The sequence below is a fragment of the Macadamia integrifolia genome, chromosome 14, assembly GCF_013358625.1.
Source record: "Macadamia integrifolia cultivar HAES 741 chromosome 14, SCU_Mint_v3, whole genome shotgun sequence".
NCBI lineage: Eukaryota > Viridiplantae > Streptophyta > Magnoliopsida > Proteales > Proteaceae > Macadamia > Macadamia integrifolia.
This window is the reverse complement of record NC_056570.1, coordinates 6,579,391-6,595,952: the sequence shown is the minus strand read 5'-3', so window position 1 is coordinate 6,595,952 and position 16,562 is coordinate 6,579,391. Positions and strand designations below refer to the sequence as shown.

General features: G+C 36.3%; 2 protein-coding genes and 1 long non-coding RNA gene across 4 annotated transcripts; all 3 read right to left on the bottom strand.

Annotated features, from left to right (window-relative positions):
- Positions 1–226: 226 nt before the first annotated feature.
- On the bottom strand, positions 227–4,813 carry LOC122061738 (selenium-binding protein 1-like). Its single transcript, XM_042625186.1, has 3 exons — positions 4,730–4,813; positions 574–849; positions 227–397 (listed from the first exon to the last, which is right to left on the bottom strand). The coding sequence occupies exons 1-3, from the start codon at positions 4,811–4,813 to the stop codon at positions 227–229; spliced, it is 531 nt and encodes a 176-aa protein (XP_042481120.1).
- Positions 4,814–5,016: 203 nt separating this feature from the next.
- On the bottom strand, positions 5,017–7,421 carry LOC122062074. 2 transcript variants are annotated; one of them, XR_006134795.1, is made up of 3 exons: positions 6,961–7,421; positions 6,416–6,836; positions 5,017–6,336 (listed from the first exon to the last, which is right to left on the bottom strand). It is a non-coding gene; the product is annotated as an uncharacterized LOC122062074 (long non-coding RNA). The 2 variants fall into 2 exon arrangements; XR_006134794.1 differs by having other exon boundaries at positions 5,017–6,320.
- Positions 7,422–15,502: 8,081 nt separating this feature from the next.
- LOC122061737 (uncharacterized protein PHLOEM PROTEIN 2-LIKE A4-like) lies at positions 15,503–16,562 on the bottom strand. Its single transcript, XM_042625185.1, has 2 exons — positions 16,186–16,562; positions 15,503–15,878 (listed from the first exon to the last, which is right to left on the bottom strand). Exons 1-2 carry the CDS (start codon positions 16,560–16,562, stop codon positions 15,503–15,505), a joined length of 753 nt encoding a protein of 250 aa, XP_042481119.1.

The following is a 16,562-nucleotide window of genomic DNA, read 5'->3' as shown; positions in this document are numbered from 1 at the left end:
ATTAAAATTCTTAAAAGCGAATAACAAAAGAAAAAGGAAATAACAAAGGAAGAGAAAATTCTAGATTTTATTTTCTTAATAGAAGTAATTATTTGACATTACCGAGCAAGATCTGTCTTTAAATCCATATATCTGAGTTTCAATCTCTTCCAGGATATCGCATCTCATGTGCCAGAGAAGGACCTTTTGGTTAGATCCAAAGTCCACGAAAAAAATTAGGGTTTATTTATAGACCTTGTTCAGTATCAACATCAATCTGAAACATGTGGGAACCGTTCTCCACAAGTTCTGGATAAAATTGGTGATCCCATTTGTTAAAAAGTGAATTGGTGATATAGAGTCTCTTTCTGTCCAAACTTAGTTGAAACATTTGAGCTCCTCCCAGCAAGCGATTTTCCTGCAATCAATAGAGTTCATCAATCTTGTTTTTCGTTATATTGATGAATAATTTGGACAATATGTTTACAAAGTTTAAGTCTCAATGCGACATAAGTGAACCAAGTAAACCCATTAAAACTTGTTTGATTAATCAAGTCATTTAAAATATGATTTTAGTGAAACTGGGAACCTAACCGTTACTTTTGGGACTTCAATTTGCCACTCTTTCCCATTTTCTGCTACAGCTACAATAGGGCTGCTTTCCTTTTGAAGTAGTCCACCAATCCACCCTTGGCCTGTCAATATCGGTTTGGTAGGGGCCTTAATGTTGTACTGTCTGAGATCCCCATGAATCCAATCTACAAAGTAGAGGTAACGATCATCAAGGGAGATCAAGCACTCCGTTATAAGCCCAGGCATTTCATGGAGAATCCAGTTCTTCACTTTTACTGGTTCCCCGGAAATCGCAACCTGAGAGAACACATTCAGATTTTAACCTAATTAGGTTGAAGTCATAAGATCAAGACTTATATAAATCCCAGAACTGAAAATACAAATTCATATGATCAAAAAGATGTTTGAGGTACAAAGAATGATGTCCCATGTCCCCCTTTTAAAACATTGACAGTGAGCTATGTGCTCATGTCCTTATAAGATGGGAAAGAGCAAGATGATCACCTATAGGATTTAAAGGTTTATACTTTCTCTTCAAAATTGAGAGGCTTGGGATTCCAGCAAAAAAAAAAAAAAAAAAAGACCCTTTTGCAATTGATCACTGTTCCAAGCATCCCTGTATGAAAGACATGATGAATTAACCCTAAAACATATAGTGAAACAAAAGTCACCGAAAGCAAAAGTAATGAACAAATTGGGGTTTTTTCTTCTAGATTTAATGGATGCATTCATGGATTATTCCTCTGTTTTCCATCAGCCGGTTCTGGTGTGAATCGGGCCATTCTTAATCCGATTCATCAATTGTTGAACCCCTGATTTTGATCTTGATATTCATTGAATTTCATTTCGGTTTGTGTTAAGACGTAGAGAGAGCTAAGAATTTCAACGAAAATTATACTTAATAGAGAAATGCTCAACTTGTTTTGCATTCTTTCCTTGATATATGAATTGGTCAAGAATTGGTGAATGCAACTCTTATTTCAACAGAATTTTATGGGTGAGGAAAACTTTTCCCTTTGCTATGAATTATAATGCTTAAATAATTCGGGTTCATTTAAAATTTGACACCTGAGGAGGGCTGTTACGATCTCATATCAGCTTATGGTGGTTGATCCCACATCGGTTTCCTATGGGAATTAATGCGGGTTGATATGGTCTTGGGTCCTCTCATCTTGTAAGCCGATTTATGGGGTTAAGTTCTTCCAGGACCATAACAGTGGTATCAGAGTAGCCGGGGGTGACCTAGCGTCAGAGTGAGAGCCCCTAGGAAAGGGCTATCTGCCCAAATAAGAAACCCTGGAGCAGAGTGAGAGCTGCCTAAAAAGGGCTAATGTCTGGTTCGGAAGTGTGGTGGTATGTTACTATCCCATGCCTAAAAAGGGCTAATGTCTGGTTCGGAAGTGTGGTGGTATGTTACGATCCCATATCAGCTTATGGGAGCTGATCAGTTTCCTATGAGAATTGACCCCTGTTAGCAGCCAAAGAAATGGAATAATTCACTTCTAGGGTTCACAAGTGCACTCTTAGGTTATAATATTTTCTAAAATACACGATTAAATCGTCTATTCCTTTTATTTTATCAAATGAATCTCAAGAAGATCTCCTCAGGTCTCCTCTCTTCCTCCTCCAACCACTCTCTTCTTGCTTATTTGTATATGTTACATGTTCAATGTGGTTTGTATAAAATACCTTTGAAAATTTTAAACATATTTTTTTTCAATATATATATATATATATATATATGCAAACATATTGTAGGCATATAATATATGAATTTATTTAGGAAATGGTGTAACCAATGTAAAATATTAATTTGAGAAAAAGGTTCTTCACTTATTTGTATATGTTACATGTTCTTGTTCAATCTTGTTTCCCATGGAGTTCATCCTTATCCCTAAGCGTTCGAAGTCCAGACTCAACCAACACATTGTAGAGTGGATGGCAAAATTGAAACGAACATCTTTTCCATAAAATCTTAAGAACACTTCGTATAACTAAAACTACTCAAACCAAAAGAAGCTGAAGAAAAAAAAATCCTGATTATGAGGAGGAGTTGCCATTCTGACCTTTTTTTTTTTTTTTTTCAAGGAGGAGCTCCATTCTGCCATTCTGACTGTCAAATTGCTAAGAAGTAGCGGCAAGAACTTCTTAGCAAGTAATTGTAGATCAGTCCTTCCACTATTATGTTATTCATATGTCAGACAAGCATCTCTAGCTAAGTTGGGGAACGTTTCTAGTCTGGGAGCTTTCGTACCAACTTTCCTATTTTTTGTAATTTTTTTTTTTTCTTAAGACATGTTTTGTCATTTTGTCCAATTGTCAACTCCTAATATCAAAGAAACTTTTAGGATCCACTCATCCTGATGCCTTTTTTATTTTTTATTTTTTTTCCTGCTAAATTTAAACCACTTCATCCTGATGCCACATATGATCTCCTATGGTCAATTCCCTGATCAATAGTCAATTAGGTAGATGACTATGCCTCTTTTGGTAAGTAAGAATAGGGGTGGAAGTTTGACCCTCCGAATCTGCCCTAGCCTGTCTTGAACTTTAATCTTGTCTAATCTAGTTATGAGAGTTAATCCGGTCAAATCTAACTCAACCTTAACTAAGGTTGGACTAGGCATGGGTTGAGATCTAGGTCCAGTTTGACTCAATCCGGCCCAATTTTAACTTTGAAATATTATTATGTTTAGTAATAGTGTTAACCTTTCTTTAGGCACACATTATATAACCCAAGGGGGTAGCGCAGTTGGTGAGCAATGAACTTGGTACGAGCCATAAATTTGGATGTCTTGAGTTCGACTCCCACTAGGCACACCTTGGGCCACTCACACGAGGGTGTTTAGTGCTCTTCACTGCTTTCAGTGAAAGTTAAATGGTTCTCATTCAACCCCGGTATAACCCGGTCCATGCGGTTGTGGGGCCGTGGGACTAGTCAGGCCAAAGGCCTGGATACCCGTTGTTAGCAAAAAAAAAAAAATGGAAAGTTTGTCAAATTGAAAGGTAAATAGACTATATTAAAGAAATTATAAGATGCAGAGAATCAGTGTGAAAGTACAAAACTCTGTGATCTGTGTGCCTACTAGATTGTTTCCTACCACAAGTTGCATTAAGATATTAAGTTGGGACTGTGTTGAAGAGATTTCTTCATTTTATTCTTCAAGACTCTCTCCCACTAATTCAACATGCAAAGATACAAAACCATATATGTTCAGTCCCAATGTGAATCTCTTTTGGACCATTAACCACATTAAAGGGAAAATCCTAAATGTCAAAGCTAATCATTCCTCTCACTATTTGAAAATTTTGGATTTCCCCTCTACCAAAATAATTAGCACCAAACAAGGGGAGGTAAAGGAAACAGGAAATGAGATGATATTACTTCCCTAGATAGTAATGTTTGAACTATGAAACTGAGAAAGGAAAAAGAAAGGAAAAATCTATGGAAATTCCAATCAACTTAAAGCATAATAGGTTAAACTACTGGTTTAACAATAATGTTACCATTATCTTCCTTGATGTGTTGTTTACAGGAGATCCATCCTTCTTTGTGTGTCCATGAAAAGCTCCAACCGAGAGAGAGGCACTCCATCTGAGTTCTCCTTATGCTAAACAAAAAATGCATATATTCAATATTAGAAGTGAGCTATTTGAGTGATTATATGCTTGTGAAAAACCCTCCTCTGTATTACCATATCTCTTTTTATGCAAAACTTCTCTTCCCTGCATTGTGGCCTATTTTTAAATTGGACCTATTTTCCTTCTTACACTTGCATATGGCTTGACAAATTTGAATCAAACTCATGCGAGTCTTAGACATAGTTTGAAACAAATACATGCAAGTCTCAGCCACGTCTCATATAATAAGAATAAGAGCAATAAAAAAATTAGAACATAAAATTATGGCCTTAGCATATACTCACAAAATACTTGCTGAATCAAGAGGAATTTGAGACATAGCATGAAACTTCTTTCTGCTATTACTATAAACAAGTTGCTTTGTGGTAGCTCCAAGAGTGTTGTATATCTTTCATAGGCACCAAGGACCCGAAATTGGACACAATGAAAGTTGTAGCAAAGAAAAAAAAGCCCAGAAAAGTTTTTTAAGTCATCATCCATCACAAGACACATACATACACACAAACATACAAGAGAGAGAGAGAGAGAGAGGTACCTTGAATAAATTTGTCTTGTACAACAATATGATACTGTGGATTGACAAATCTGATAGTAATTTACTGTATCCACCATCAGTCATGAGTCAATAAATGTATGCAATGGCCTCAAAGGTATACACCACGAAGTTGCCGCAATTTCTCCAACTTTGTCAGATCTGGTATTTTTTCTAAGGAGATACACCTCCTAACATCCAAAAGTTTCAAAGATTCCAATCCATTATCAGCTTGAATCTCAGTTAAATTCTTGCAGTCTTTAGCTTTTAGCTCCTCTAACCTTTTTAAGTTTGAAAGATCTGGTAATCTTTTCAAGGACTCACACCCACTAATATCCAACTTCTGTAAGAATTCCAATCCATCAACCCCATGAATCTCAGTTAGTTTCTTCCAGCGTTTAATATAAAGAACATTCAACTTGTTTAAGTTTGACAGATCTGGTAATCTTTAGATGGATATGCATCCTCCTATTTTCAATTCTCTCAAGGACTCCAATCTGTCAAGGCCTGGAATTTCGGTTAACTTCATGCAATCCACAATCTCTAATTGCCAGAACTTTTTTAAGTTTGAAAGATCAGGTAATCTTTTCATTGAGTTGCACCATCTGATTCTTAAATAGAGTAGGTTCTTCAGGGTTGAGATATCTGGCAATGTCTTAAATGATTTGGCCTCTCTAATTGATAATGTTTCTAAGTATTCAAAGTCCTCCAGGCCCTCAATCTCAGACAATTCCGGAAAATCTTTGATTTATGGTATCCTCAGCCTTTTCGAATCTCGTAGATATGGTATTTTTCTTCATGATTGGAAATACTCTATCTTCAACTCCACCAGAGCATCCATCCCCTCCCCTGCAAAATTGGATATGGGATCGTTCCGATAGAGCTTTAAAGTCCTTAGATTGTTTGAGCCCCTGAGTTTGGTAGTTTTCTTAATGATCTGCACCAAATGGTGGACAAGAGCTCTAGAGAGTCCAATTTCTCATCAGCACCTTTAATCTCTTCTAGGCTAATGCACTTCTCAAGACGTAATTTCTTTAAATTTCTCAAGCCTCCAGATGATGTACTTGATAGTTTTATCATTGATCTGCAATAGCTAGCATCTAGAAAGATCAAAGTTGAGGGAAGACCTGAGATGCATTCAATTGAAGAGCAGTGACTTGCATTAAGGTTGGTCAAAATTGAAGAGGGAAGACATGAGATGTCTCGAATTGAAGAACAATGGCTAAAATTAAGGCTGGTCAAACTTGAGGCAAGACCTGAGATGTCTTGAATGGAAGAGCAATGACTAACATTAAGTTTGGCTAAACTTGAGGGAAAACCTGAGATATCTCTAATTGAAGAGCAGTGACTAACATTAAGGCTGGTCAAACTTGTGGCAAGACCTGAGATGTCTTGAATTGAAGAACAATGACTAACATTACAGCTGGTCAAACTTGAGGGAAGGCCTGAGATGTCTCGAATTGAAGAGCAGACACAAACATCAAGGCTGGTTACACTTGAAGTATGAAGACCAGAGATGTCTTGCATTGAAGAGCAGTTACGAACATCAAGGGTTGTCAAAGTTGAGGGAAGACCTGGGAGTTCCACTAGTCTCCTGCAACCCCTCATATCTAGTTTGATCAAGTTCTTGTGATTACCAATAGATGTGTTGATCCCAATCAAATTTTGACAGTATGTGAGAAGCAATACCTCCAAGAGTTAATTTGCTGTAACATCAAGAGTACTAGATAGTTGATGACAGGAAGTGAGATCCAGAACTTTTAGTTTTGCTGCCATCTGCAAAATAGATTATATAGACTAATTTATCTATTTGGCTTAAAAAGGACTAAAAGGAAATTTGAATTATTTTAAGACTTTTGATACAAAAAAAATTTAAACAAAAGTTGGTTAGTGCATATTGGTCCGGGCATCCTCTCCAACTAAGCCATCTCAGTTCTGAAAATGAATTGGTGAAGTTCCCAGAAGATTGTGCAAAATCGACTTGGAGTAACCTTAGTTCTGTCATTGCAGCAAATCCTTTGCTCATCAAACCTTAACTCCTTGATCTATTGCTCAAGTCTAGATTAAGTTGGCTGAAGTCAATAGTGAGTCCTTCACAAATACTTGTTCCCTACAAAATAAAGGACCTTAATTAAATACCAAAATAATAAAGTTTTACTAATAACCTTAAAAGACATTAAAGGTCTAATTCAGAAACATGTCACAAAAGATAAAAAAAAAAATTTAGTACCTACCATTTGTTTAATCAGTACACCCAAGACTTCGTCTTGAAGCCATATTCGACTACGCTTCCCTGGCTTTTTTATATTCTTTTGACGAACAATTTCCCTTCCAAGATCCCGAAGCATATCATGCATCCTTAACTTACCATCTTCACTAATTGTTACTAAGACTTTACACAAAGAACATTAAGTCATACTTTTGGATAAAAATCACACCCTCCCCATATATGACAAGCAGTAGCCTTATCCATTCCAATGAAAAAACAAACAGTATCAAGAAACATTTGTTTCTCTGCATCTTCCAATCCATCATAACTGATTTTCAACCTCTTCATCATATCACTATTGGGAACACTTTGCAACTTCTTTAAAATGCCTTCCCATACTGACATTTCTTTTGAGAATAAAAATGAACCTATAACTTGAAGAGCTATGGGAAGTCCTCCGGTAGTTCTTACAATAGCATTTGTGAGAACCAACTAATCTTCCAGAGGTTTGTCCCTTCCAAATGCATAATGTCTAAAAAGTTCTAGAGAATCATCTAAATCCATTACATTGGGCTTATAGATCTCATCTGCTTTTCGAATAGTAAAAATATTCTGATTTCTGCTTGGGATAATGATCTTACTTCCAACACCAAACCAACGACGATCCCCAACTAAAGACTCTGCTTGGATTTCTTGATCCATATCATCAAGAACAATAAGAACTTTTTTTTGCACAATCTTTGTTGGATCACATTAATTCCAGCATCCACATCAGTAATATTTTGATTTTCTTGTTTCAGGATATCAACAATGAGTTGATTTTGTAGATAGGGAAGTCCATGTTTTTTGCTTTTTCTTGAATGTTTTCAATAAAGCTATATCCTTCAAAGTGATGAAGGACTGCCTTGTAAACAGCCCTAGCAATCGTTGTCTTTCCAATGCCACCGAGGCCATGGATCCCCACAATTTTTCTATCATCAGATTTAATATCTAATAACATCAGCATTCTTTTATATGAGATTCGATTCCAACAAGGTTGTCAAAATAGTCAAGGGTATCATGTTCAATAAACTCCAAACATTTTTAACTAATTCCTTTATTAACTTTGCTTCATACCTGCATCATTCAAACAAAAAATAATAAATAATTTTGGTGATGAATAATGTACACAAAGAAAAGAATAAAATTTTCAACATGGAAGAAACCACAAACTGAATAATATGAACTGAATTAGATTATGCAACCCTTACTATGTGTTTCTGAAAAGAATAAAAAATTGGGAAATTATCCAGTACCACCCCTAAATTTGAAAATAATTTGACGTAACCCCTAAAAATAAAAATAATGTCTAATAGACCCCTCACTTTTTCAAAATTATATCTAAAAAATTCATTCCGTTAGGTTTAAGGCATTAACTGATGATGTCATCAGACATTTTTTAGCTAAATAGCCAATCTACCCTTTTGGGTATGTTAAGTTACTATAATGCCCTTCATCCCCAATTAATAAAGCAGAGATTGGAGTATGACAATCCCTAAATTGACAACCGCTGCTCTGATGAGTATAACCTCTGATCGCTTGCGCTGCTCTGCTCCGTTCACCTACGAAGACTACACGAAGAACTCCTAGAACTACCGTAAGAGACAACAAAACGAGAAAACCAGTACGGCCGAAAGGAGGGATAGATCTTCGGTAACCACTTGCAGAACTAAGTGAAATCGGATAGGGATTTTCCAAGAGCTGCTGCTGTTGTCTTTGATGAAGAAGTGTCGGCATCATTACTTCTAATGTAACTAAACAATTGAAGCTCTAACTCCTCCGAAACATGACAGTTCTTAAGGAAAGTTATCACCGATTTGAACTTCTAGGGTTTGGCAAGGTTTCTAAGTCGAGATCTGAATTGAATAAAACTAATCCAGTAGATTCTTAACAGTTATACGAACTGACTTCCAACTCCAGAGACATCTTGACTAGAGTATCACGTAAAACTTATGTTTGTTTTTGTTGGGATTTGTGGGTTTTTGTTGTTCATATGTTGAAGATCATCATGTAAAAACCAATGGGATTCATGGATTTTGTGGTTTGCTAAATAATATATCTTTATTGATTCTTCACAGAATTTCATCTGCCCCTGTTTTCCCCCTCCACCTTCAAACTATTTTCAAATTTCAAACATTTTTGAATTTTGAATACCCAGTAGAGGAAAATGGGATCAGGTGAAGAAACGACTTTTTAAGTAGAGATTTGGGTTTAGCTTTTAGTGTGCAACTTCATCTTTGAAGCTCTGAGTGGTTCTCTGGAAGAAAAGAATATGAAGAACAAAGCATGGAAGCAGAGAAAGGTTGAAGTTGAACCATCTAGTTAAGAGAATCCCTTTTGAAAACAATAAAGGAAATAAAAGAACAAAGGGTACATCTTGCTACCCGGCCTTCTCCTGCTAACGGTTTATTCTCAACTAAGGTCGCGGCTGAGAGAGAGCATGTAATGGTTTGGAAGAAAATGGGTTCTTTTTAGAGTTTAAGTATAAGGGTAAAAGGGACATTTCTCACTTTCAGTTAACGGTGTTACAAATTAGGGGTGCGGTAGACATTATTTTCATTTTTAGGGATACGCCAAGTTATTTTCAAATTTAGGGGTGGTACTGGATAATTTCCCAAAACAATTTTCTAACATGGAAGAAACCACTAGTGAATAATATGAACTGAATTAGATTTTGCAACCCTTACTATGTCATTTTTTAAAAATATTTATAAATAATAAATTATAACTCTGTCCATGAACTTATTATCTTGAAAATGCTGAATACCAAATGAGTACTGCGAATATTTGGCTTAACCCAAAACCAGAAATTATTAAGATTAATAATGATGAATGTCGGCTGGGAAACCCTGGGCAATCATGAGTGGGGGGGCATTTTTAGGGACCATCAGGGTGCTCCAATTCAATGTTTCTCATCTTATGAAGGAATCTCTTCAAATTATTGGGCTGAATTTGCGGCATTTTTTTAAGCAATCAAGATGACGATGTGTATGGCCTAACTCAAACATGGATGGAATACTATTCTCTATCCCTTGTTCAATGTCTAAACTGGGAGTTTATCCCTTGGGGCTTTACACAAAAGAGGTTGTTCTTTAACCGATATTTGGATGGAATACTTTCTGTATCTCTCATTGCTTTTGTGAAGTCAATGTAGTAGTAAATAGGTTCACAAAACATGCTGGAGCCTTAAGAATTTCATCTGTTCAGAATATCCCCATGTTTTCTCTTTACCAAACATTAACTGGAATGTTCAAGTGGACAAAACCTGGGTGATCACCGCTCAGGAGAGAAGCCGGATCCTATAAAATAAGGCTAGTAGGAAGCATGGAATATGATAAAAATATCAAAAACCCTACAATGAAAAGAAATCCTATCCTAATTATGAAAAATTATACCATAAATGCACGAACAATTATTAAAAATATCCTAAAATGATGGAAAATCATACCTAACCTTTTTAGGTCTAATATGTCAGAAAGAAAAGATTCTAGGATCAATATATTAATCCTTTACCATAAATCACACATAGGGGCGAAATGACCACCCCTCCCTTAAATTCCATCCCTATTGATATTTCTATTGGCTCCCACATTGATGTAGGGATCATGCTATTTTTCACGGAACTCTCTCCCTTTTAAGAGAAATTATCCAAAAAAAAAAAGGGCCAAATTCGCACGTGGACAAATGGGGCATGCACCACACAATTCCTTCATGTATTACCATGGTGCGGGCTCATGCCAAGCCTCTTGGACTCCAAGAGGTGTTGCTTAATGTGCTAGCTGTGTCATACATGTCATTTGACTGGCGCATTGACTTAGACCCTTATTTGGTAGGTAGGATAGAGTGTAGTCTGATATGGGCTGGTCCAAGGGGGCAAAATGACCGCCTGACCCCTCTGAAAAGGAAAATCCCATCCACTTATGATGCTTTCGTGCATGTTCCCATTGGCCCCTAAGATGCCATAGGGGCCACACTATCTTTCAGAGAACCTTCTCCTTAATGTTTTTCATTTAAAAATTGAAAACTCCTAAGAATATTTAAAAAAAAGCATAATTTAAAACTGTAATTCCTAAATTTATGATCTAGGTATTGTTGGAAAAAAATTTTAAATTATATTCAGTAGTATGAAAATTAGGATCCAATTCAGCATAATATGTTTTGAAAAATTCACGGCAAAAAAAATAAAATCTTATGTACAGTAATGGCCAAGGACATTTGATTGGTTAACACACCAGGGAGAATTTGATAATTTTATGAATTATTTCTTAATATTTTATGAGATCATTCAAATTCCCAAACTGAGGCCAGGCAAGGTTGCCTCAATCAAAATTGGATGTTACTCCACATTCTAGAGCAGCAATTGATCATTGTTCCAAACATCCCTTGTGTGATAAAATGTGCTCTATACCCATGTGTCAAATTTTAGCCTTACAGTAATTAACATAGTGCATAATATTTTTATTACTTTGATGCATGCAAATTTTGTTTGGGTTGAAATTTGAGATCTAAATATGGGACTTTAGCTTCTACTTATCTACAAAATTTCAACCTCATCTCACACGTCACATGACAAATATTATTGTGCAAATTAAAAAAAATAATAATAATATGGTCCCACTCTATCATTAACTGTGCTCCAATTATGAATAAAATAATATTTTATTTGATAACCTTTCAAGTATGATTTTCTTCAAATCTTATAACCAATGCAAGTCAATGACATGAAAATATTTTACCATGTCTACATAGTATATAATCGCAATTATCACAATTGCAGTTGAACATGTTAGTGAACGGAATCTTGAGACTAATATAGAAGACATTTCGAAGTCAAAAAAATAGAATCTCAAAAAGTATTATGGAAAATACTAAAACTTAAGAGGATATTTGTAAGAGAAGTGAATTATTCCATGGAACTGGACTTACGTGTCCTCCTTGGAATGCCATCCATCAACTTGTCCAACCTCTTTTAGAGCTTTTTGCCACTTTTGGACCGTCATCTCGTCATAGCGCATCTTGTGTTTCTCAAAGGCCTCTGCATATACCCCGGTATGGTTTCGCACATCCCTTGGTTCAACTTTGTAGAAAATGGGCCATACTTTCTGATCCCTCGTTCTTGTGCATTCAAATATCTCTTATAGCTCATTAAGACACCATTTGCTTGATGCATAGTTCTTTGAGAAGATGGGAATGGAGATTTTTGACTCCTAGATTGCAGCGAGTAGCTCTCCGCCAATCTCATTTCCCTTGCGGAGTTCCTCCTCGTCCTTAAAAGTTTGAATTCCAGCCCCAACCAAGGCATAATAAAGGTCGTAGGTAAAATTGGTGTGAACATCTTTGCCATGGAAGCTCAAGAACACTTCATAAGTATTCAAATCAGATGAAGGTGATGGAGAAGAAGCCCCACAATGAGTTGCCTTTCAATCAGATTGCTTGAACGCCTTTCAAATGTGAATGATGATCTTTGGAATTGCTACTATCAATGTCTTCTAAGCAGTAAAGAATTGCTTCACAATTATGCTCACATTTAAATTCAAGAAAAAGTTGGTGGGAAAGAGGGAATCAGATTTCTCTCCCCGCGGGTAACCACCCCAACCCATCTCACATGGTGTGGTCCTCATCATACCCCAGACCACACCCCATGAACAGTTACCGGCACACGGGAAAGAATCCCAACCCACTAAGAGGGAATCTATAGTCCGGCAGGGAACTTTCCTACCACTTTCTCGATTCATATTTCCATTTTTCATTGGGTTCCAGTTTAACTTATATAGATGAGCACTTAGAGCTATGACAGGAGAGGTCCCAACCACTTACGCTCATATGTATATTAAAAAAAAAAAAAAAAGAGTCAATGGCAAAGAAGCATCTATATATAATCCAGTAGGGATCATTCCTACCACTTTCTCAATGACTTCGGCATCCAATCATTTATTTTCCACCTATTCAAATGTTGGGATGATTTGAATAAGTATCACCTATCAGCATATGGAGATGCTTGTCCAAGTAGTCCCAACTCCCAACTGTTGAATGGATGAGAGGTAAATGTTTGGCTTTTAAGAGATTCTTTTTCCTTTCTAGCTGAGCACTTAAACTATGACAAAAAACATGCAGCTGACCACCTTGCTCAGGCAGGAGAGAGAGAGAGAGAAGTTGTCCAATCCCATTACAGTTTGGCCCTCAGTCATTCAGTGATGATCCTTTGAGCAGACCTAGGTACAGAATATACTAGGTTGTTGTGTCTTTTGTTTTTACTTCTTTTTGTTCTCTAGTGATAATCCTTTGAGCAGACCTAGGTACAGAATATACTAGTGGGAGTTTGTTGTTTTTTTTTTCCCTCTGTTTTTTCATAACATGACCTTTAAGGGAAAAAAAAAAAAAACAATGAAGACTCTCTCTCTCTTTCGGAAAAAGATTCTCTTCAATCATTGGGCTGCCCAATTTACCATCCGACGACTAAATGAACCTGGAATACAAACCCATTCAAGTCCCCCCTTGGACGATTAATTAAACACTACTTGGGTGACATGCTAATTGGAGAGGTAGAGAATCGTTTCAGCCAAAGTCGTCTCATAAGTCATGAGTCACTCCTCTCACTCCTTTCAGCCCGGACTAGTTTTGGCATTGGTGACAAAGACCCTATTTTCAGAGATGGTGTACATATGATAAATTGAAAGTGATTGGAAGAGTAGATTGTATAATTTGAGAGTCATTAGGAATTCTGGCTATATTATAAGGTAAAAAAGCTAGCAACACGGCATGTTGCTAAGGGTTGACAACACGAAAAGCAATATGAGGCATCAATACTGTACCAGACGAATCCTTACCATTGAATGAAAAGTAGGTTGAAACTCCTATTATAATATAATGTCTACTGTTCACAGATTTTATATACTTAATTACACAAATATAAATCTTTTTTTTTTCATTAGTAGAATTATTTTATTTTTATCAGATGAATCTCAAGAAGATCTTTTCGGAGCTCCTCTCTTCCTCCTCCAACCACCTTCTTCTTGTCTTATTTGTTTATTTTACATATTCAATGCGGTTTCTTATAAAATATCTTTGAAAAATGTAAACATATTTTTTTTAACAATATGCATATCCACACATATTATACGTATATAATATATGAATTTAATTAGGATATGGTGTATCATTTCATCGTGCCCTTTTTTTAGTGAATTATTTATTTTTATACCAAATATTTTAGTTTCATTTTAATATCGTTTTTTTTTAAAACTAGAAATGGAGTCTAGATCAGGTTCTAGTTGATTCTGAATCAATTTTTATCCGGGTCAACCAAAATGGATAGAGAATCAGTCAAGTTTTGCCCAAACATTGCTACTCTGACTCAACCGAATAGGCAGATTTGATACCGATTCTTAAAACTGTGCTTTCATATCACTTTCACAGATAGAAATTAGGCTGCATTTGGTAACGTTTTATTGGAACGAAAAATCAGAATAAAGCGTTTGGTGCATCATAGATGAGTTTCCCTTTTTTTGGAACAAAAAGTGAAAAAAGAACATTAGAAACTGGAATTGACGAAACGACAAATAGCTGTTCTGTAATCCCAGTTTCGTTTAAAAAAAAAAAAAAAAAACTATTTGGGGGATTTTAGGGAAATCGTTCCCCATGAACTTGTCTCCGGCCCTAGCTCATAATTTCGCACACAGAGAGGAGAGAAGACCTACGTTTTGAAACTGTTTCAGAAGCAGACTCACCAAACACTCTTTTTCCGTTTAAAAACGGCGTTTTAACACAAAAATTGAAATTTTCGTTTTTACACGAAACATCGTTTCCGTTACAGAAACCTTACCAAATGCAGCCTTGGCTACAACCCGCCCCTAGTTGGTCCGATTCCTTGTAAATTTACTGTTTTTATTTATTTATTTACTTATTTCCTGTACAAGGAACCATTGAGGCTTGCTTCTTTTTTCGTCATGCTACGTATCGTGGAATTTCTTACCCAAAAAAAAAAAAAAACATGATGTAAGAAAACACCACTACGTTAGCAGAAATCACTTATTTTTTGCTAGAAGTCAACAAAAGATTATTATTAGAAAATGAGAATTAAAATACAATGAATGAGAAGAACCGTTGAGTTTCAATTCCACCTATGACATCATCATCAGTTGAGAAGCAACACAATCAAACAAAACAAAAAGATTTAAGAAATTCTATATATTGTCTCATTTGAGAATGTCAGCTAATATCATTGAGAAAAAAACGTCGGAGCAAGATCCAAGACCTTAGATCTCTTGTAGTAGTTGCATGATTTTCCAATATATCATCCACCAAATTCACTCCACGATAGCAATGAGAGGACACAACACCACTTCTCATGGTTATGCCCACACACACAATACAACACAACATAAATCCCTCACACTTACTAAGGATCAAACTCGGAACTCTTGCTATGATATCATGCTACAACTACTTATCTCAACAACTCAACCTAGTAAATGAGGGGTTACACCAATGTATATTAATACACAACAACAATACTTCTCTAATGAACTTTAGTTCTTTGGATGAATAACAACATTCTTGATAACAAGCCTTTTCTTCCAATGAAGGTCTTCAGTTTCAAAGAGGGAGAACTCAATTTCTCCAGCTTTTCCGGCACGTTTTTCCAACTCCCCAACGTAAAGCGCTATCCATTGACCTTTAGGCTTGTTCAAAAGACATTCTTTATGTTCCTGCACTTTTCCATTGGGGAGTGCAAGTTGGAGGGTCACTGGAACTTCCCATCCATATGCATTATCTTTTAGCATTACTATAAACGCCACCTCATACACAATTCCTGATGAGAGCTTTGATGTGTTGAACTTTCCTTTCACTTCAAGCCAACAAACTTTTATAAGCTCAACTTCGGCCATGTTCGTAAAACTGTTACTGTGAACAGAGTTAAAAATTAGAAATAGTTCAAAAATTCATTTGGGACACCTTGGGTTGTGTGCTCATAGTCAAATGATTTAACTATCCTTGATCTCCATTTGGCTGTACCTTCTAACCCTATCTCACACCCTCCATGGGGTGTGCTCTAGGCTGATGTGAGAGATGGGGTTGGAGGTTGCAGCCAGATGGAGAACATCCAACCTCTAAATAAAGTTGACTTGTCGAGAATTTAAAACATTAATCTTTTTAGGAGAAGAGGTGGTGGAAGCAAAAATAAATAAATAAATAAATAAATAGGATTTACCAATTGTTACTATAACTACATCGCCAGTAACGCTCGTCCGAACCCCATTCAATTGAAAGATCATTTGCTATCACGGAGAAATGATTATTTTGTAGTGGTTGCTCTTTAGTAATACAGCTCTTAGGTCGAATAATGACACCCTTGATAACAAGTCCACTCTTGCAATTACCCCCCTTAATTTCAAGGAGGGAGAATTGCAAGTCTCCATCCATGTCTTGAGATGTCATGAACTCCCCTACCAAAATTTCCACCCATTGACCATTAGGGTTCGAAAGCAAACTCTCTTTATGTTCATGCTTCTTTCCATCAGGAAGTATGAGTTCCAAATTCACTGGAACAAATTGAGGAAACACGTACAATTTCTGCTTGATGGCCAT

Coding starts and splice junctions, on each gene's coding strand:
- LOC122061738 (XM_042625186.1), bottom strand. CDS start 4,813: ATGACTGATGGTGGATACAGTAAATTACTATCAGATTTGTCAATCCAC. Junction 850..4,729: donor ACAAGACAAATTTATTCAAG/GTACCTCTCTCT, acceptor GTGTTCTCTCAG/GTTGCGATTTCCGGGGAACC. Junction 398..573: donor TTGAAGTCCCAAAAGTAACG/GTTAGGTTCCCA, acceptor TATTGATTGCAG/GAAAATCGCTTGCTGGGAGG.
- LOC122061737 (XM_042625185.1), bottom strand. CDS start 16,562: ATGGCCATCAAGCAGAAATTGTACGTGTTTCCTCAATTTGTTCCAGTG. Junction 15,879..16,185: donor TGTAGTTATAGTAACAATTG/GTAAATCCTATT, acceptor CTCTGTTCACAG/TAACAGTTTTACGAACATGG.